The sequence below is a fragment of the Agelaius phoeniceus genome, chromosome 16, assembly GCF_051311805.1.
Source record: "Agelaius phoeniceus isolate bAgePho1 chromosome 16, bAgePho1.hap1, whole genome shotgun sequence".
NCBI classification, from domain to species: Eukaryota; Metazoa; Chordata; class Aves; order Passeriformes; family Icteridae; genus Agelaius; species Agelaius phoeniceus.
This window is the reverse complement of record NC_135280.1, coordinates 2659908-2680242: the sequence shown is the minus strand read 5'-3', so window position 1 is coordinate 2680242 and position 20335 is coordinate 2659908. Positions and strand designations below refer to the sequence as shown.

The 20335-nt window shown below is 54.4% G+C and overlaps 3 protein-coding genes across 5 annotated transcripts in view; 1 reads left to right on the top strand and 2 right to left on the bottom strand.

The window, feature by feature from the left end:
- The first annotated feature begins 1080 nt into the window (after positions 1 to 1080).
- MED9 (mediator complex subunit 9) lies at positions 1081 to 5301 on the top strand. The gene is made up of 2 exons (XM_054643505.2): positions 1081 to 1243; positions 4520 to 5301. Exons 1-2 carry the CDS (start codon positions 1107 to 1109, stop codon positions 4734 to 4736), a joined length of 354 nt encoding a protein of 117 aa, XP_054499480.2. The 5' UTR covers positions 1081 to 1106; the 3' UTR covers positions 4737 to 5301.
- A 1343-nt stretch (positions 5302 to 6644) lies between these two features.
- On the bottom strand, positions 6645 to 8606 carry RASD1 (ras related dexamethasone induced 1). 2 transcript variants are annotated; one of them, XM_077186908.1, is made up of 2 exons: positions 8192 to 8606; positions 6645 to 7902 (listed from the first exon to the last, which is right to left on the bottom strand). In XM_077186908.1, the coding sequence occupies exons 1-2, from the start codon at positions 8475 to 8477 to the stop codon at positions 7127 to 7129; spliced, it is 1062 nt and encodes a 353-aa protein (XP_077043023.1). In that variant the 5' UTR covers positions 8478 to 8606; the 3' UTR covers positions 6645 to 7126. The 2 variants fall into 2 exon arrangements, with proteins under 2 accessions (XP_077043023.1, XP_054499665.1); XM_054643690.2 differs by having other exon boundaries at positions 7290 to 7973; positions 8192 to 8602.
- Positions 8607 to 16684: 8078 nt separating this feature from the next.
- PEMT (phosphatidylethanolamine N-methyltransferase) overlaps positions 16685 to 20335 on the bottom strand; it is a 42098-nt gene continuing 38447 nt past the window's right edge. For both annotated transcript variants that reach the window (XM_054643677.2, XM_077186889.1), the window contains exons 6-8: positions 19601 to 19675; positions 18760 to 18820; positions 16685 to 18057 (exon numbers count right to left, since the gene is read on the bottom strand). In XM_054643677.2, the coding sequence (XP_054499652.1) occupies positions 18766 to 18820; positions 19601 to 19675 (130 nt within the window). In that variant the 3' untranslated portion in view covers positions 16685 to 18057; positions 18760 to 18765. The remainder of the gene's footprint in view (positions 18058 to 18759; positions 18821 to 19600; positions 19676 to 20335) is intronic.

The window sequence follows — 20335 nt, the reverse complement described above, 5'->3', positions numbered from 1 at the left end:
CCCATATCATCCCCATTTGCATTAAAGTCAAACTGAGGACTCCAAATAACAAAAAAAATATGTTGAAAAGCTGGGATGTAAGAGACAGCAAAACCCTGCTGTGGTTATATACACAGAATAATGCAATTTCCCCCTCAGATTTGGCTTGAAAGATAGGGAGGTATAGAGACTTGGGACACTAATCCAAATGTGCTGAGGGGCTGGGAGCCATGGCCAGCCCACAGGTAGCTCCTGGGACTGCTGGGTGGTTCCTGGGATCCCTGGATGGTTCCTGGGACACATGGATGTTTTCTGGGACCTCTGGGTGGTTCGAGTGGTCCCTGAACGGCTCCTGGGACACCTGGATGGTTCCTGGAACCCGTTCTCCTCACCCTGACCTTGGGGTGCAGGATTTCACAATCTCTCTTTCCTCCAAACCCCCACCTGCTGTGTGGGGCTCGGGTGGGAGGTGGGATCATTGTGGGGGTGTCAGGGGGATCACTGGGGAATGTAGGGGGGATCACTGAGGGGTGTAGGGGCATCACTGGGGGGTGTAGGGGGAAGCAATAGGGGTGCACAGGGATGATCACTGAGGGATCTCAGGGGGATTACTGAAGGTTTCAGGAGGAATCACTGAGGGATCTCAGGGGGATCACTGGGGCACAGGTGGGATCACTGTGAAGGCACTTAGAGGGTATCAGTGGGGGTTTTGGGGGGGGATCACTGGATGTTTCAGGGGGATCAGTGAGGGTCTCTGGGGGATCACTGGAGGTTTCAGGAGGGATTACTGAGGGATCTCAGGGGGATCACTGAGGGTCTCTGGGGAATCACTGGCGGGGTGAAGAGGGATCACTGCTGCACAGGTGGGATCACAGTGGAGGCATTTAGGGGGGATCACTGGTGGTTTAGGGGGGGATCACTGGGGGTTTCGGGGGCATCACTGGAAGTTCGAGGGAGATCTCTGGAGTCTCAGCAGGAGCACAGTGCGGGTGCAGAGCACAGCCCCACGTCCCAGCCCTGACCGCTACCCCGCTCCAGGCTCCGCGAGGGCCGCGGCGGCGGCTCCGTGCGGGCCGTGAGGCGGAGCCAGGCCGAGCCCGCCCTGCTCCGTCACTGCCGGGCCCGCCATGGCGTCCGGGCCCGCGGGCCGCGCCGCTGAGGAGCCGCCGCCGCCGGAGCCGCCCGCCGAGCAGAAGCCGCCGCCGCTGCCGCCCGCGCAGGAGGAGTTCTCCTTCCTGCCGCTCGTCCACGACATCATCAAATGGTAACGGCGGGCACGGCCACCGCCGCCCCCCGCCCCGCCGGGAGCCGCGGCCCTGCCGCAGCCGCACCGCTCGGACGGTGCTGCCTCACACCGGAGCTCTCGGGCGCCTGCGTGAGGAGCGGGGCTAAGGGGGGCCCTCGCCGGTGATGTTCTTCCAGTCACAGCATCCGCGGGGATACCCTGGATAGGGAGTGAGGCAATGGGATGCCCCCTCTAGTGATGCTACCCGGCTCCCAGCATCGCTCTGGACAGGGAGCAGAGTTACGGGGTTTCCTCTAAGTTGTTTTTTTCATCCTTAGCATCCTCACAGTGCCTTGAACAGGGAGCTCAGCTGTTGGGAGAGCTCAAGTGATGCTCTCCCAGCCCTCACTTGCCCAGGATGCCCTGAAGAGGTAGCAGGGCAATGGTGTCACCCTTCTAGTGATGCTCTCCATCTTCCCAGCATCTCCTTTGCCCTTTTTATCTCAGCTGGAGTTCCTGGGAAGAGTGTTGGAGGGAGCTGGCACAGCCCCAAGCACATCTGCACTCTGAGTCCTACCTGGGTGGTGTCAGGGTCACCTGAGCAGTGCAGGTGCTCCCATGGCCCAGGTACACTGCCCCACCACTAACCCCAGAGCAGGAGCACTGTGTGTCTGCTGGGTTATTGCTCCAGAGAACTCTACTCTTTGGCTGATAACAGCCTCAGGAAGTACAGGCAGTGTGTCAGGAATGCAGCCCATTTCTGGGAAGTTGTAAAAAGGGGGATGGCTTCCTCGGTGGGACATACACTGTTCTCTTCCCAGCTCAAGCTAAGCACTGTACAGGTGAAAGGTGCTGGTACAAGAGTGCTGAGAACTGATGTATTTCTGGGCCAGGATAACCCCTCCAGAGAGGCTTATCTGAATTCCCAGAAAGGGGATGTCTCAGCCATGGAAATCCATCCAGGCAGGCTCTGTGCTCTCACCTGGGCAGGGTGAGGCAGTGGGCATAGGAAGCATGAATTGCTTTCTTCTGCCCTCTCCCTGTGCACTCATTGAGGAGCTGATTTGTGTCCTGCTGATGCTTCACTTGGAGCAAACATGTCTGAAAGGTGAGGGATGTTGATCCTTAATGGCTCTGCAGCCCAAGCAGCCCAGTCCATTGTCCATGCAATGAATACCTTGGACACACCAGTCCAGAATGGGCATAAGAACACAAACACTGTAATTTTGCTCAGTTTCTCCACTGTGCTAGCTGTAGGCCATCTGGTTCTCCCCGACCTTGATTCTCTCTGATCTGTGCAGACCACAGAGTGAGGCTAAATCCCCTGCCAGGTGTGTGCCTGTACATCACCAGAGTGGGCCATAGCCACGGGCTGAGACCTCCCAGGCTGTGATGTGTCACTGATCAGGCTGTAGTGACTCAGAGATGACAGTCCCAGGGATATCTTGTGCCCTGTCCCACCGAGCCACCCACTCCTGCTGCCCAGCTGCCTCCCTTGGCTTGGTGTGTGGCATTTCCTGGGCGACTGTGGCAGAAAAGTGACACCAGGGTGGCCAGCGGTGGGATGCTGTGCCTCCTGTCCCTGACAGATGGCAAACGGGCTGTCCTCTACCTCTGCCTCGAGTAGCAGAGCCCAGCCCTGCTGTTCTGACACTGACTCAGCTGTGAGGACACATCTCCAAGGTGACTCTGTGCTCCGGAGCGAGGATGTATCGCCTACATTTGCTGACATTCAAGGATGGGTGCTGTTTCCTGTTGTTTGGGTCTGGAGAAAGTTTTTCTAAACAGAGTCTGCTGGTGTTTTCAGCCTTGCACAGTCAATGGCATCACTGCTGAGGTCCCTCTGTGTGGCTCTACCAATGGTGGGTTGTGCTGGTGTGGTGAAGGGCACTGTGCCTTAGGGCAGGTTTTGTGCCCACTGTATCAGCGCAGGCTGAGGTTGGATGCTGTGTTGAATCCTGTGTTAGTGCAGGCAGCTGCAGGCTCTTCCCACACCTTCTCACTCCTACCTCTCCATGAATTGCTTTGGTGGCTTGAAAACTATCCATCAGGAAGAAAAAACCCCACCAACCCTGAAATATTTACCCTTTGCATCAACCAGGCAACAGGCAGCTGTCAGTTCTCTTTGAGTGGGGAAGGAGATGGGATGTGGGGAGGACGCCCCTGTCAAAGCCAGCCTGCAGCTGTGGTGGATGAAAGGCAGTGTCACCCCATCCTTCCCCAGATGTGCCATGGGGTTGGTTGTGTGTCTGTTTCTGTATTTTTCCACTGCCAACCTGGCCCTGAGTGCCTGCATAATGGGGAGACATTATAGTACCAGCTGCAGTTTTATTTAGAAGGGAATAATGAATATTTTGTTCCAACAGGCTTTTGAAACAAGCGGCTGCCATCTGCTTAAAAGTTTTGCTCTCAGCCATGTCACGATTCCCCAAAGTTATAATCGAGCACCTCTCTGCCCTGGTCATGCCAAGCAGATTTATTTTTAGGTCTGGCTATTGAACAGGCTCCCAGTTTTTCAAAGACCATTAGAATCCTGCTCTCCCTGTTAACAGGCAGCCTGGAAGCGGGGACTTGCTTTTGCCTGGAATCAGTAAAACTTCTTGCTGGTGCTAACAAAGCTGAGTCAGATACTAATGAGGGTTCAAGGGCAGACACTGCCTCAGACAACACTGAGCCTTGAAAAGCACAGAGCTGGCTGCAGAGCCAATTCTGCTGCTCTTAAAAAAACACCCCAAACCAACCCAAAAAAACCCCCGCTGCTTCTCTTTTATTAAGTAATAATCCCCAGAGACTCATTTTAAAGCTCCCAAGTACCATTTTCTCTGCCTTTGGACACTCTCTGACACTTTGGGGAACAGTTTCTGTTTTCTGCTGTCGAGCTGTTTGGCTGCATTGATTTTTTTTGTATTATAGCAGCAACAGGTCACGGGTGAGACTGAGATCTTTTTTTCCAGGTGACTACACACAACACATATGCAATCTTACCTTCCCCAAAGAGAGGTACAGGAGTTCAGAGGGAGAATTTAGCTTGCTCCAGGGTGATGTTTGAAAGCTGCAGAGCAGCTCCTAACCTGATTAATGCATCCTGAGGTGACTGGATTGTGTGCTGGAAATTTGCAGGATACCAGGTTGCCCCATAGCTACCCAGTCTATATCCATATGTGTCATTTTATTGGGATAGGTGAATCAGGAGTGTGTACCTAGATACCAAGAGCAATTTTCCCAGTGAATTCCAGTTTAAACCTTGGTTGCATTGGAAATTACAGCGTTTTCAATAGGAGAATTCTCAGTGTCTTGATTTTCTCTCCTCTACAGCATGGACAAGGACAGCCAGGATGTTCACCAGGTACTGAATGAGCTCAAGAACAAGTTCCAGGAGATGAGGAAGCTGATCAGCTCCATGCCTGGCATCGGGGTGAGCCCAGAGCAGCAGCAGCAGCAGCTGCAGAACCTGCGGGAGCAGGTCCGCACCAAGAACGAGCTGCTGCAGAAGTACAAGAGCCTTTGCATGTTTGAAATCCCCAAGGAGTAGGAAAGACACAGCTCCACTCTCTGGGTCTGAGATCCCTCCTGTCCAGGCTGAACAGGGTGGCAGAAGTTGACATTTCTTTCTTTAGGTTTTGTGGTTGCAGGGCGCTGTGCCTGTGTGCACCATGGGTGTGTGACACTGGGCCAGGACACTGTGTGCTCTCCTGAGAGGGTAGCAGCAGCACGTTCCCTTGATCAGCTGCAGGACTGTGCACTTATATATCCCATCTCCTGTTTTCTCTCAGGGTGAGGTTCTTCTTTTTTACATTCAAACAAGCAGGAGACATTTTGCTTTCTCCTCACTAAGGGTCAAAGTACCTGCTGGTGAAAAAGGGGGCATTTCTGCAATTTTTTTTTTTTTACTTAAAAATGGCCAAACATCAAAAGGGAACATAAGAAGGAAGCATGAACTGGTTGGCCCTGCTCCTGGAAAGAGTCTCTGTACACTTTCCATTCCCTGTGTGTTGGAAGAGGAATGATTACTTCAGTTACTTCTGTATTTCTCTTTTTAAACAATTGGTGGTTGTGTCTGAGACGAGTCAAATAAAGATTTGTAAGTTCCAAACTGCCCCTCTTGTGTGTTCACTGAGTGGATGTGGGTGGAGCAGGGGCAGGATGTTGGCAGCACATGGGATCCTGAGCCCAGCTCCAAAATCTTTCCCTCTTAAAACAGAGGAAGGGCAAGAATCAAAACAAAGGGCATAAATGATAAAAGCTTTTAGTTATTCCATATAAAGTCAGGCTCAATAGGACAGGTAAGTTCCACATCCAGGGGCTTCCCACAACCACAAACATTTGAGCAGCTGGAACAGGTCATTCTGCTCAGTGGGATGTTTGCAACTCACCTGTAGCTCAGAGATTTACTCTGTCCCCACTGAGAAACTGTACTAGTACTTTCTTTGGGAAGGTGCCAGTGTGTAAACTCTGAGTAAAGCAGAACACCGAGATAAACAAAGCACAATGTACACATTTTTTTATTACCGAAATTGCCTTTCCACCAGCCATTGCCTGTCTCAGCTCAATAAATTCCTGTGTCTCATGCCTGGACGATGTTTTCCATTCTTTTGCCAGTTGCTGTTCCTGTGAAATCAGGCATAGGCAGAGCTGGAAGAAACAACTTGTTGCCAAAGAAATGTCTGGCACTTAGCTCAGGAGCAAGTTAACTCTGTAAACTTGAATCCAAGTTTCAAGTGAAACTGAGAAGGTTTGCTTTGCAGCCTCACTCCCCCACCGTTGTTTTGTGGCTTCAGTATGATTTTTTTTTAGCCATTAATATGTACTAAACACAAATTTGTGCTGCTGCATGAGGGGGAAGCGGAGGTTGAAAATGAGCTTTCTTTGAAGAGCGCTCCCGTTTCACTTCTAGCAATGATTACTGCAACTTGTTATTGGGAAGAGATTAAAAACCATCAGATGTAAAGGTGACCTTTCGAGCAAAGTACTTCCTTTACTCATATTGCAGAGTAAAAACAATATCCCAGCTGGGGTGCCAATGAATCAGTCTGTGTTGACATCATTAAAGTGCGCTTAGTTAATCGGCAAAGAGCATGAAACACAATCAGCTCTTTGGAAGGGAGTGATGTCAGTCTGCTGGGTGACTGCAGGCAGTGACATGCCCTGCCCGCCGTGTCATGGGGCTGCCAGCACCGTCACTCTCAGCGTAGTGCAGTGAGGAAAGAGTGCTGGCTCAGTGACCCCTTGCAGCGAGCAGCTCCTGCCCGGCCCCTCCTTACCCTGTGTGGCAAAACCCAGAGGCTTGCAGAGGCGGGAACCTTTGCTCTGGGAGTCGGGGAAAATGGGGCAATGCAGGGCTGGAGTGACAGGCTGCTTTTGTCACCTCGGAGCTCAGGCCTTCTCTTGATCAGGCTTTGCTATGGGATAGGGCAAGGAAGCAAAGGCAAACCCACAGGGGTAATTTTTAAAAAGATTTTATTAATTTGTAGAAAAAATAAAACATCAAGTTTCACCCACGGTAGAAACACTTGAAGATTTTTTTTTTGTTCATGTCAATGACAAACAATACCTACATAAAGTGCCTATTATTTTATTTTGTAAAACCCTTCCTACACCCCCCCCCCCCAAATCTTGCAAATCAAACAAGACAAATGTAAACAAGAGTCAGTTTTTTGGTCCATCGGGGCTGTAACTCTGCAATGTCTTTGCAACAGCTAAGGAGTGTCTTCTGCATGTGTTTTGCAGACACAGATGAACACACAACACAGAGCCAGAGTCCGTGCACAGCTTCTCAAGTTGGAAAAAAAAAAAAAAAATCAAGAACCAACCCCAAAGCCCCAGGCAGACGCTGACCAGGCCCCTGCCCTCCCTCGTGAAGGCAGTGCCTGAGGCTGGGTGGTTTGGGAGGGAAAGAAACACCAAGGTCTGTGCCCTCCACACTCACCCTCCCACCTGGCTGCCCAGCAGCTCACCCTTTCCCTGTCTCTTTGCCCAGAGGAGGAGGCTGTTCCCAGTGACATCCCCTCCTGCCCTCCAAAGCCTCCCCCTTCGCATCCCTCGCTCCCAAAATCTCCGGGGAGGGAGATGGTGAAAGAGGGAGGAGGGAGGCTGGGGGAGAGGCGACGCCCGCTCTGCCCGGCCGGGCACCTGCCCAAAGTCAATTCGGAAACGAGCATCTTTCCCCCCTCCTTTCCTCCTTTCCTTCCTTCCTTCTTCCCCGCGGCGAGCGGGGGCTCCTAGCTGATCACGCAGCGATCCTTCTCCTTGCCGTGCCCGCCGCCGATGGCTTTCTCCCGGATGTACATGAGGTCGCTGTGCACGCTGGGCCGCCGGGCGAAGGGGGCCACGATGCCGTACGCCTCCTCCGTGCCGCCCCGGCCGCCCTCCTTCAGCAGCTTTTTGCCTTTCAGCGCCTTCTTGTGCAGGATGTCGCAGTACTGGACCGAGACCTTGCGGTGCAGGTCGGGGCTCATCTCGCTGGGCAGCTTGGCCATGGCGAAGAGCGCCTGGAACATCTGGTCCAGGCTGCTGTTCCTCTTGGCCGAGATCTCGAAGTAGGCACATTTTTTGGGGTCCCCTCCCACCAGCTGCTCGATCTCCCGGGGCTGCACCTCCCGGTAAAAGTCCCGGTCGCCCTTGTTGCCGCAGATGACCAGGGGCACCTCGATGTTCTCCTTGGTTTTGTTCTTCAGGCACGACTTGGTCTCCAGGATTTGCTGCTTCAGGCGCTGCACCTCCTCAAAGGAGTCTCGGTTGTCCAGGCTGAACACAAGGATGAAAACGTCTCCTGAGGACAAAGAGGGAAGGTGAGATGGTTGCAGGGATGGGGATGAAGAGAGACCCACTCCTGAGCCAAATACAGGCTTGGAGAGAGAAGGACCAGGCAGCACCAAGACGAGCTGCCCAACCACTTGAACACTCAAAATTGCACCTCCCTCCTCCCAGGACTGCAAAACCATCCCCAAACTGAGCAGAAATCTGGCACAGGGACCTCCTGACAAGTACCTGTGAGGATGGAGAGGCGACGCATGGCTGGGAAGGGGTGGTTGCCCGAGGTGTCCAGGATGTCGAGCTGGTACACCTCACCACGGATGCTGTAGAACTTGCGGTGGAAGTCCTCGATGGTGGGCGTGTACTGCTCCTCGAAGCGGCCGGTGAGGAAGCGTGAGACGATGGCCGTCTTGCCCACCTTGGAGGAGCCCAGGATGACCATGCGGTAGCAGTTCTTGGCGGGGATGCTCAGCTCGGCCTCGCTGGGACACATCTTCTTGATCATCGCTGCCAGTTTCATTGACGCCGGCAAAAGCGCAGCTTGCGCCGAGAAGGAGAAGAGGAGAAGGAGGAAGGCGCTGCCTGCCCGGCTGCTCAGCCCCTCTTCCCTCTCAGGAAGGGTCGGTGTGAGCTCGGCACGGCGGCCGCCGCGTTATATGGAGCCGGCAGCGACCGCCCCTCGGCGCGTCACGGCCCGGGGCGGCGGCGGCTGAGTCAGCGCCCGGCTCCGCGCCCGGCCCGGCCCGCGCCCCCCGCCGGGCTCCGGGCTGCGCGCTCCGCTCCCGTTCGCAGCCCCGTTCGCGCTGCCGGGGCTCGCTTGCCTGGTCCCGTTCACAGCCCGGCTGGGGCTCCGGGTGCTTGGCAGCCCCGTCCCGTCCGCAGCCCCGTTCGCGCTCCCGCTGCTGCGCAGTCCGGTCCCGTTCCCATCCCGGTTCGCACTCCCGGGGGTGCACTGACAGATCCCGTCCCCATCCCGGTTTGCGCTCCCGGAGATTTACAGCCCGGTTCCGTTCCCATCCCGGTTCGCACTCCCGGAGTGCACTGACAGATCCCGTCCCCATCGCGGTTTGCGCTCTCGGGGATTTACAGCCCGGTCCCGTTCCTATCCCGGTTCCCACTCCCGGGGGTGCACTGACAGATCCCGTCCCCATCCCGGTTTGTGCTCCCGCGGATTTACAGCCCGGTCCCGTTCGAAGCGCGGTTGGAACTCTGGTTCTTCGAACTCCCGCTCGCACTCCCGATCCCTTTCACAGTCCCGTTTGCAAAAAGATCTCTTAGAATCTCAGTACGGGGTCCCTGTGCTTTGTACCCGTCCCGTTCTCAGCCCGGTGCGGTCTCCCCGCAGCCGGCCCGCGGTTCCCGGGGCCCGGGGAGTGGGGTGACCCCGAACTTCAGGAACCGGGGGCGGGGGGTGCAGAGGGTCCCACGCCACTCCCTGCCGTGATTTTGCTCCGGTTTACATTTGCCCGGTGCAAATGCCCGAAAAACGGGAGAAAAGACCCCTTTCGGTGCGAGCTCCGACGCCCGGGGCTGGGAGCAGAGAGAAGTCTCGGTCAAGTCTCGGTCCCAGCGGGGGCTGCGGCGCGGGCTGGGGTTGCGCGGTGACACCTTGGCGGAGGCTCTGAGGACGGCGGCTTCCCTTGACCCCGGCCTCGACCCTCATTCAGGTCCCGGTTCCTGTCCCGATCCCGGTCCCAATCCTGGTCCCGATCCCGGTCCTGGTCCCGGCGCCGGGCGCCGAGCGGTGCCGCTGCAGCGCCGGTTCTGCCCGCTAGGGGACAGGCGAGAGTCCGGCCGGCGGCAGCGCGGGCAGGGCCGGGAACGGGAACGGGGATGGGAACGGGAATGGGGATGGGAATGGGAACGGGAATGGAAATGGGAATGGGAAATGGAAATGGGAAATGGGAACGGGAATGGGAATGGGAATGGGAAATGGGAACGGGAATGGGAATGGGAATGGGAATGGGAATGGGAATGGGAATGGGAATAGGAATGGGAATGGGAATGGGAATGGGAGCAGTGCTGTACTGGGGGAACTGGGAATGGTCAGCCTGGGGAATAGAAGGTTCCAGGGAACCTTAAAATCCCTTCCAGTGCCTAAAGGTGCTCCCAGAGAGACGGAGAGGGACTTTGGACAAGGGATGGAGGGACAGGACAAGGACAAGGGGGAATGGCTTCATGCTGACAGATGGCAGAATTAAATGGGATATTGGGAAGATATCATTCCCTCTGAGGGTGGTGAGGCACTGGAATAGGTTGCCAAGAGTGGCTGCACCCATTGCTGGAAGTGCCCAAGGCCAGGTAGGACAGGACTTGGAGCAATCTTGCTTAGCAGAAGGTGCCCTTGCCCATGGCAGGGGGTGGTACAAGATGAGCTCTAAGGTCCCTTCCAACCCAGCCTGTTCTATGATAAAAATAAAATAATAATTTTAAAATATATATTCAAAAAACCCAACTTACAAAAAAAATATAAAATCTTAGTAAAAGGTGATGCTTTGATAAGGTTCAGAGCAGCAGAAGCCTCACCTTTAACACAGAGAGGGACCTCAGGGACAGCCAGAACACACAGACTGGGGCAGAGCAGTGCCTTTCATCAGCACCACTTGGGAAATGGATGGTGCTGAGCTTCTCATCTCCCCTGAGCGTGGTGTCACCCTTGGATATTAATTTAAACACCCTCAGAAGGCTTACAGAGGGATTGTGGTTGTCTGTGGCTGTCTGGAAGGGAGCAGCAGCTCAAACAGCCCTGGACAGCCCCTGATGTCCCTGCCTGCAGGGAAACATCCTGCCCAGAGGCACAAGGACACTTGGAGGGGAGAAAGTGGGACAGTTTCCTGTGTTTATCCATCTGTGTGTGAGACAGCCAAGAAGTTTAATAGCCGAACACAAAGCCCAAGTGTATCACCCCAAATAACAAAAAGATCATTTAATTGAAGCAGTTGATGGAAAACAACAGGGGGAATAGGAAGTGGCAACCTCTGGAGGACAGACAAATCGAATCTCTCGATCAGCATTTATTGCTGGCCGTACAACTATTAATAGAGTCAGGAACAGGTAAAAATAGCCTGCTTGAAACCTGCTCCTGGCTGACAGGAAAAAAAAAAAAATCCATTTGCTCCTTCTGAACAGTTCTTTGGTCAGAGCATGCCATGAGACAGATGTGCCCTGGGATCCTGTGGGCTTGGTGGAGTGGGGCCAGAGCCAGGGAGCCCCTGACAGCAAGGACAGGGTGCCAGGGGCCTGGGGTGGGTGGAGAGGAGCTGCTGGTGCTGGGAGCTCTCAGAGAAGAGGCCGTGGGCACTGCCTGTGCCCTCCCCGAGCCCAGCTCCCCATGGAGTCACGCAGAGCCCGAGCAGGGAGCATTACACAGCATTAGCTGAGTCCTCCCAGGCTCATCCACAAACTCATCTCCTGTAGGAGCAAAGCCCATTTGCTGGGAGCCGCTGCCAGTGATTGATGATAAAGGATCCACTCGCTGCAAGGCAAAGCCTTCCCACAGTTATGACTCTTTTACAAATCACCACCTATTTCTGACCTGACTGCAAATAGCCCAAGGCTTAAAGCAGAGGCAGCTAAAAGGGCATTTCCCCCACGGCTGCCAGAGTTCGTCCCTGCTATTTGTGGGATGCTTTGCTCCCTGCCTGGTTTTGGAGGATAGAATCCCTTTCATGCAGCAGCTCAGCACAGCCAGAGCCACAGGCAGGATGCTCTGCACGAACCCCAGCGACACCTTTAACAGAATCACCTCCAGCACAGATCAATCCTTGTTCTCTTGCTACTTCCCTCCCTATTTTCACCCTCCTCGGTTTACCAGCCACCTGCCAACCAGCAAAACCCACCCTGTGTCCGTGAGCAAGTGGCTGAGGGAAGGAAATTCCACGAAAGTCACACAAACATCCCGGCGACAGAACACGAGGCTCCCCAGGGCCTGCCTTGGACGAGCTGTGCAGCAGCAAAACAGAGCTCACAGCAGCAGCACCACGGCAGAAATGTGGGAAGCAAAATGTTCCAGGAAGCAGGAGCGGCACCGGGGTGCCCGGCACAGGCACAGGCGAGCACAGGATACTCGGAACAGGACAATTACATCAGAACATGAGCTCGGTTTCTGAGTGTGCTGAGGAGCTGGGAAGGATCATCCCCCCGGGGCCGGGCTGGCCTGGGTCCTGAGCAGTGCAACAGGACTGGGAGAGCCATTTGTGTCCTTCCCACCTGGCATGGGCACGGAGAGGGGCACATCCCTCCTGAGCTGCTGAGCAGACGCTTCACACCCCACCAAGGGCTCATCCCCACTGCAGCAGCAAACGGCATTCCCAGCCTCTGGAGCAGCCACGCACATGGAGCCAAGCCCAGCTCTCCTGGCTCCCCAGTTCCTGCTTTTCTCCCCCAGGACTCTCCTTTGGACAGGGCCCCTCTCCCTGGGGCTGTGCAGCAAGCTGGAGTCCAGCTCCTTACCCTGCTCCCAAAGAACCAGCGTGGGCTGTGCATTCCCAGCAGCTGCTGGTGAACACCAGGGACTTGTGGGGCCCCAAATCCTGCTCTGGCTGCTCCTCTGGGGTGGGAGAAGGAGTGAATGGCCAGAGGAAGAGGGGAGCAGCTGGGGAGGGGAGGGAAGGGAGGCTTTAGCCATAGTTCTTGCTTGTCCCCCTGAGGAAAAGCATCTGATTAAATCAAGATGCAGAATCCAGGGTTGCTATTCATCCCCTATATTATTAGCTTGTCTCATTTTATTAAATCTCTTTAAGGCTTTTCAGAAGAAGCACGTAATTCCCAAAATATAATTTTTCCCAGATGAGATATGATGCAGAAGCTGCTCCTTCTCTGGGGAATGGGGGGTGGCTTTATTTGCTTCCCTCCCCCACCCCCTGCTTCTTCAGCAACACTTTTCATGTCTCTTGATTCCTTTTAGCACTTGGGATTTGATTAACAGAGAATCTGAAAGCCTGGGATGTCTCAAATCCCCAGTTCCTGGAGTTACCCAGGCAAGGAGTGGCAAGAGGTCCCTTGAGACACCATCCCTGTGCTCAGCACGGTGCAGCTCCGAGCCAGGAGCACCTGGAAATCCCCTGCTCCCAGTTTCCACTTCCTTTCATCCCATCCTCTTGCCCACAGGTCATGCAACGTCCTGCCAGCATGAACAAAGGTGGCTCCATGTCCTGGACGTGTCCCCAAACTCCAGCACCTTCTGCTCCCTCCTAAAGAGCAGAGTTTCCTTCAGCTCCTCTGGGATTAGGGAGAAATTGTCACCTGTAACCAGAGACAGGCACCAGCTGGGCTTGGGATACAAGGCACAGGGGAGAGGGGGGCTTGGTGACCCAGTGGAGGCCTTGCTGTGGGTTTCAGGAAGGTTCCCATGGAATGGAGATGGTTGGCAGGGCTGGCAGGACGGGACGAGAGCCCAGGAGGAGGCAGGAGCTGGGTGGGCAGGAGCTGGCTGAGGAAGGGGCAGCAGGGCTGGGGGCTCAGAGCCTGGAGATGTTTCCTGTCAGGCCCCACATCAGCTCCTGAGGGATGGAGGGGCTGGGATTTGGGGAGTTGAGCAGGACAAAGGCTGAGCCCGCGGCCAAATCCAGGACCCTCGAGGCTCCCTCGAGGCAGAGCCTGGCCCTGACATCTTGCCAGGACTCTGGGGGCTCTGAGCCCTCCTGCAGCCCTGGCTGGGAAAGGAACTGTGCTCCGTAAACAGCTCCTCCCCTCGAAAATGCAGCATGGAAAAAGCAGCACATTCCTGCCATTCTTCTCCTTTGAAACGGGATCCAAGGAGGATCCGGCTCACCGGGCTGTCTGGGGCGGCTTTTGAGAGTGAAAATTAAAGAAAACAGCCCTGGTAACTTGTCCTCTGCCTCATGGCAGGAGCTCTGTGCGTAAGGGCCCCCGGAGTGAGGGTGGAAATGGGCTGGGCTGGGCTGGATGGAGCCTGGGGCAGGGGACAGTGCCCATGGGGCTCTGCTGCTGCTGCTGCTGCTCTCCAGCGCCGGGGGAGATTGCAAATCTCTCCCTGGACACCAGTGACACCTGCATCCCACACCCCTGAGCATGGAGCTGCCAGCAGAGCCCCAGCAGCTCAGCCCTGGGGTGCCCATCCTGCCCATGGCATTTCTTTGGGCTCCAGCACTGGGGTTTCCCACATGGGAACAGTTTCCCACCAGGGCGTTCTACCCATTGCTTTGCGAGCAATTAAAATCCAAATTGTTTTCCCTACACAGCAGGGCTAGAACAGGCTGGTTTATTCCCCAAAGAATAAATGATGCAAAGATAAATTCTACCGTGTCCCCTTTATTGGGGATCCCTTAATCCACTTTCTCTGGATTAAGGGATCCCCAATAATGCAGTGCCCAAACTGCCCCCAAACCTCAAAGATCATCTTTGCTTTTACATCAAATCCCAACCACTGGCAAAAAAGCCAAGGCTCTGCCTCAGTGCTGGGATGGGTTTGGGAGCCCTCAGCAGAGCCCTGAGCCCCTCATTCCCTGCCACCTTCCCAAGCAGCCAAGGTGCAGACTCAGCAAGCGGGAGCAGGGTGGGAATGGAGAATTCTCGGTGCTGCCAGCGCCACACGTGCCGCCCTGATTGCAGCACGTGTTTATTCTGTGTGTGTTTGTCACCGTGTTTATTCTGTATAGTGTGTTTGCCACGTAAGGGCTGATGGCTGTCCCTGCCCTGGGGCAGGGCAGAGCAGCTTCCCTGGGCAGAGGAAACACGGGGTAACAGGCAGGCACAAAGGAGAGAATGGCCTTGGGAATGTGTCCCTGTGAGATCTGGGAATGTGTCCCTGTGAGATTTGGGAATGTGTCCCTGTGAGCCTTTGGGAATGTGTCCCTGTGAGATTTGGGAATGTGTCCCTGTGAGCCTCTGGGAATGTGTCCCTGTGAGATTTGGGAATGTGTCCCTGTGTCCCTGCTCCTGGATGTCACCACCACCATCAGGGAAAGCACTGCAGGATGCAGCCTGCACCTTCCAAAATGTTCCTGGATGAAGCATCCTGTGGATGAGCTGGTCCTGCATCCCCATTGCTGGGGTGTTTATGGTAGGGATGATCCTCTCATCCCAAGGAATTGCCAGGTGCGCTCCCATGGAAGGGAGATGTGTGTGTGGGAGCCATGGAAACAACCATGCAGAGAAAACCTCCATGAGGGTGGGCACAGAGGTTGTCTGGTGGGATGGGGGGGGCTGAGGCAGCACAGAGCAGTGACCTGGGTGACCCAGCTCTCCCTGCCAGGTTGGAGTTGAGATTTAACTAATTTCTCTTTTCCTGGTGTTTGCTCTGGAGAAATATCCCAAACTTCAAAGGAAGTGTTATCTGTGGCATCAGCACACGGCATCACGTGAAGCGATGCCCAAGGCTGCAAACAACCTCCCTGCCAAGCTCCAGAGGGCCCAGAATGCCCCATCCTGGATTCTGAAGGCATGAAAATGGCCCCATGACCCCATTTCCAGGGACCCCATTTGGTCCTTGATGTCTCTGCAGGGCTGGGGCTGCATCCAGCTGCTCCTGGGGGTCCCACAGGGCAGGTCTGTCCTTTGGAAGCAGCAGGACTCACCTTCTGGCCCTGGCCAAGAGATCCACCCCTGCATCCGTGCAGGATGTGTCCCAGCTGCAGCCAGGGAGAGGGGAGAGAGCTGTGACACCACTTTGTGCTCAGCCTGAAGGTTTCACCCCCTCCCTGTGCAATTCTTGGAAATATTGGGCAATTGGAGAGGAATCACTTTTTTTTTTTTTACTTATAACCAAGGGGAGTCCTGTAATTCCTTGTTGTTAAATACCATAAAACAACATAAATTATGGTGTCTCTGTGCTTCCCCCCCTGCAGCCCTGGGGAGCAGCACAGCAACACCTGGGACTGGTCCTGGCCCCTGCCCCAGGGAGAAAGGTGGGCTCAGACCCCACGAGATGGGCTGGAACATCAACTTCCAGCTCCTCACCTTCAGGGAACAGAGCAGGTGCCTCTAAAATATCAAACTCCAACTTTATGGCAGCCAGAACCAGCTGAGTGAAGGAAGAGACCTTTAATCCGTGCTGGCTGCTGTGGGAAGAGCTGCTAAAACCAGGGATGTGTCTGGCACAGCCCCCCAGAACCCCCTGTGCTGGAAATGGCAGATCAAGGGGGAAGGAGCCTGTGAGGCCATCCCAGCACCAAATCCTGAGCTCATGGGGTGCTGTGGGCATGGCATGGAAGCAGCTCCACCACTGGGGTTCATGGCAACAGACACACGATTTAGGAGGCTGATATTGGCTGGGGAGGGGAATGGTACCACTGGGGTCCCTTCTGGCCTTGCAGAAGGGACTGGGAAAGGCACACATGGTCCCCAGACTGGGAATGAGACAGCACAAATGCAGCCCTCGCTGTGTTCTCATTAGGAATAATTCTTCCCGTATGAGCACGTGCTTCTTCAGTAAATACTGATTTCACTTATCAACAAATCCAAGTTTATTGACATCAGAGACTTTGAGCCAGGACTGGCAACTCTGACATAAATTGTCTGAATAATGCAATGTATCCTCTCCTCGATGGTTGCTATGGGTACTGGGCCGGTTTAGCCTCCCTCTATAAACATTAGCTGTGAAGGGAATGTGGAAACTTATCTAAAAATAAAATACTATGCCCAAATCTTTGAGAGGAAGGTGGTTGAGATGGCAATAAAAAAAATAAATCTCTGTGTAATGGTTCTGAAGTGATGAAACACAAACACAGCATTTGTGAGCCCTTCCGGAGGAAATGGAGGCCGGACTGAAAAGAGACCAACACTTTTAATTCTGCTGAGCAATGCCTGCAGGGTGAGTTAATTACAACGTGTAAAAGCAAAAGGAAATGGAACCGTTTCATGGAGGTGACACTGAGAAGAGGGAGGACCCTCTGAGGAGGGGACAGTGGTGCTGAGATGTGGTGCCACCTTCCAGTGCCCCCACAGGAGCCAGCAGCAGCACAGCTCCCTTCTCCAGCACCTGCTCCTTTGGTCATTGACAGCTTATTTCTCAAACTGTTCTGGGAATCTGTGAAAACAGAGCCTGGGGCTGGAGCATCACCTCTGGAAGCTTTCTGTTCAAGGCAGGATTCAGCACTGGATCACAGTTTTGGGACAGGCTGGTGGCAGGAGCAGAGGGGCACATCTGTACCTGGCTGCTGCACGGTGGGGAAGGCAGAAACAAACCTTTGCTTCTCTTCCCCTGCAAGACCGTGGCAAACAGCTGGAAGGCACTGGGTGGTGGGACAGGCAGCAGGACCCAGGGAAAAGGAGGGGCTGGGGCATCACCATGGCCTGGGTGGGGGATCTGTGAAGTGCAGACAGGGATTGACTCTTCCCCTGGGTCCTCTCCATGCTGGGGCTTCCCCACAGGACAGCTGCCATCCCTGCGTGTCCCTGGGCTGTGCTTTAGGTCATACATTCACATTCCTGTGCTTTTCAGTCACTTTTCTCAGAGCCTTTGCAATAGTGTGGAGATGCTGCAGGGCTCTGCACGGGTGGGAAACTGCAGCTCTGGATGGGGAGGCTCCTTTCCCAAAAAAGAAGGGGTTGTTTTTTGGGTTTGCAGCAGGTTTTGATGTTGTTGAGCTCACAACAGTTTCCTCTGTTCCTTCCCCATCTGTGTTTGAATCCTCAGGGGCTCCTGAGCTCTCTCCATTGCTGGACCTGAGCTTTGTCTGCTTCTCGTGGCTCTGAGGCTGCACCTTCCGATGATCTTCAGGACCAGCTGGAGCTGGTGCTTCCATTTGCTCACAGCTCACTCATGAAAGGCCCCTGGTGTTTCCATCATTACCCTGCTTTCCCTCCAGTCCAAAGGGAATTCCTTTTCGCCTGCAGGTCTCCAGTAATCGGTGTGGGAGAAGAGGTGGGGAGGTCCCACCCTGTGGAGCTCCTGGGAGGGCATCAGGAGCTGCAGAGACCTGGACAGAGCCCTGGGGACAGGGACCTCCATCTCCCATGGCTGTGGCAAGGAGCTGCCACCACGCTCAGGCTGTTCCTCTGGTCACTTCCAGTGCTGCAGGGAGCTCAGTCGGCTCATTAAGGGTTGCTGGGTTAATTAGTAGGATACATCTCAGTAGGAAAATGGGCAAATCAGACAGTGTGGGGACCAGAGAGGCACGGGTACCCCAGAGAGTGCCCTGCAAAAGACAAAGGGACAAGAGTCCATTGGGGACCTCAGTGGTGCCACAGCAGCTCTGTCACAGCAGCACAGTGCTGCCAAAACTTCAGCAGTGCCCTGGGATTGTCCCAGCTCCCCAAAACCCAGCAGGCAAATGCACTGAGGGCTCCAAGGTGGCAATGAACCCCCAGGAAAGGAGCCTGGCCAGGAGCTTGTGCTGTTGGAGAAGCTTCTGCCCCCCCAAACAAGCCTGGGCTCAGGTTTTAGGGTGAGCCCACTGGCAGAAATGTCCCAGGCTCAGGCAAGGAGCATCTGGAGCAGGGAGCTCTGATTTCCCTGAGGGATGAGCAGGCACACATGCCCTCTCACACCATCCCTGCCACTCTCTGGAGCACCTGCCATGGCCAATAGTTGTATTTTTCTGCCTGATTCAGATTAAGCCTGGAGCCTCAAAGCTTCCCAGCAATTTTCCCTCGCACTGATTCTCAAGTGTATAATCAAAACAATTTGGGGGCTGCTGGTCGGGTGCCAGGAGGCGGACACGACTGCTGCTGTGAAAAACCTCCCTGCCTGGGATCCTGCACAGCCTTGAAGCTCAAATGCTTTGAGGAGTGTGGGAAGGGCTCTGGAGGAGCCAGGGAAGGCAGGGCTGGGCTGGGGGGTTCGTTGGTTGGGGGGTTCAGCAAAGCAGCCCCTGAAATGCTCCCCTCAGCAAACGTACCTGGGGCTACTTGCTCTTCACTCCCTTCTGCTTCCTCCGATAGATTTCCTCTGTGAAAGGCCTGGAGTTGGCAGGATGGGAATTTGGGGAGAGAGGGGGGCAGAGACAGAAGAGAGGGGCAAGAGAATGGAGGAAGAATTAAAATCAAGGCTATTGAGTGCTCACCTTTGGGCCTACAAAATTTGTCCTTCACGGGTTGGCACAGCCTGACTATTCCTGAGCCGTGGCAATCCTGGTTTCAGCCTCTCTGGATTGAGGAGCAGCTACAGGAACCATCCCTGTGCCAAGCAGGACAGGGCTCAGCACACACCCAGACTGCCCCTCGTGCAGACCATGGCTCTCTGCATCTCCTCCTCCCTTGCAAATACAAAAGACCTTTCACTGCTGAAGCACAACTGCTGCTTCTGGGAGTTATTTTGTGCTGCTCCATCCTGTGCTGCTGGCTGGGCTATTGTGGTGCAAAACAGCAGAGAAGCCCATCCAAGGAACTACAAAATGCAAGGGCTTCTTGGAGGGGCTCTTGTGAGGACACAATGAATCCTCTCACTGCCTTCCTTATTGTTCTTCTATAGACAGAATCAGGCACCCAAAAGGAAAAAAAAGGCCTCATTTTGATAAAAATAAAAAAAACCACACAAATGTTCCTAGAACTCAGCAAATAGCTTCAGAGTGGAATCTGCCCATTATCAAAACAATTGAAAAAAAAAATTCCTCTATTTTCCTTCTTCCCCGCTGAATTAATTGGAAAAAAAACATTTCTACTTGTGCAGTTCTCTGAAACCTTGAGAGTTAAAGCTGGTAGAAATAATTAGAAGCTCTCCAGTTGTGCACAGCTACTCACCCCTCGTACAGCACAGCAATTGTGTAGGAAATTGCCACTACAGCTGTCAGCAAAAGGCCAGCTGGGCTGGCGTGCCTGTTTTGAAAGAGAAGGAAAAGATCAGGTAAGTACATGGGCTTATGCAAGACCTGGTTGAGAAAGTGAAATGAGACACTGGGCTGCAGAGAGCTCTTGCTCACTCATTAAATAGAAGCAAACAAAAGGGTTGGGTTTTTTTTTTTGTGCTTAATGTTAACTGTCTTAGACAGATGTTACTTGGCAAAGGCTCTTCCCCAGCCTCCTTCAGTGACTTCTTTTAAGTCTGATCCCTGCACTTCTCTGCTGTGAGAGCTCCTGCTTTGATGCTAAATCCTGAGATTATGGGGCTGTTTAAGGGCTGAGCAGCTGCTGACACACAGCTGCAGCTGCCAGCCCCTGCTCTGAGGGACATGGCTGATGTCCCAAAAAGGTGCCACCAGGCTACAGGGGACACCAGGCAGCCAGAGCAGTGTGTGGTGGCTCAGGCAGTGCAGGGATGGGGATGGGAAGGGATAGGAAGGGATGGGAAGGGATGGGAAGGTCCATTCCTGCCCTGGGAAGGGTGCTGGGGTGGGTGCTGCACCAGGGCTGGGTGCTGGAGGCTTGGTTCACTTTTAAACCCATTTCAAGGTGTTTCAGGAATGTGCCCTCCAGCCAGATGTCACCAGGCACAGCATGGGGCACTGATGGCACCACTGCTCCTCACTGTGTGGTTAT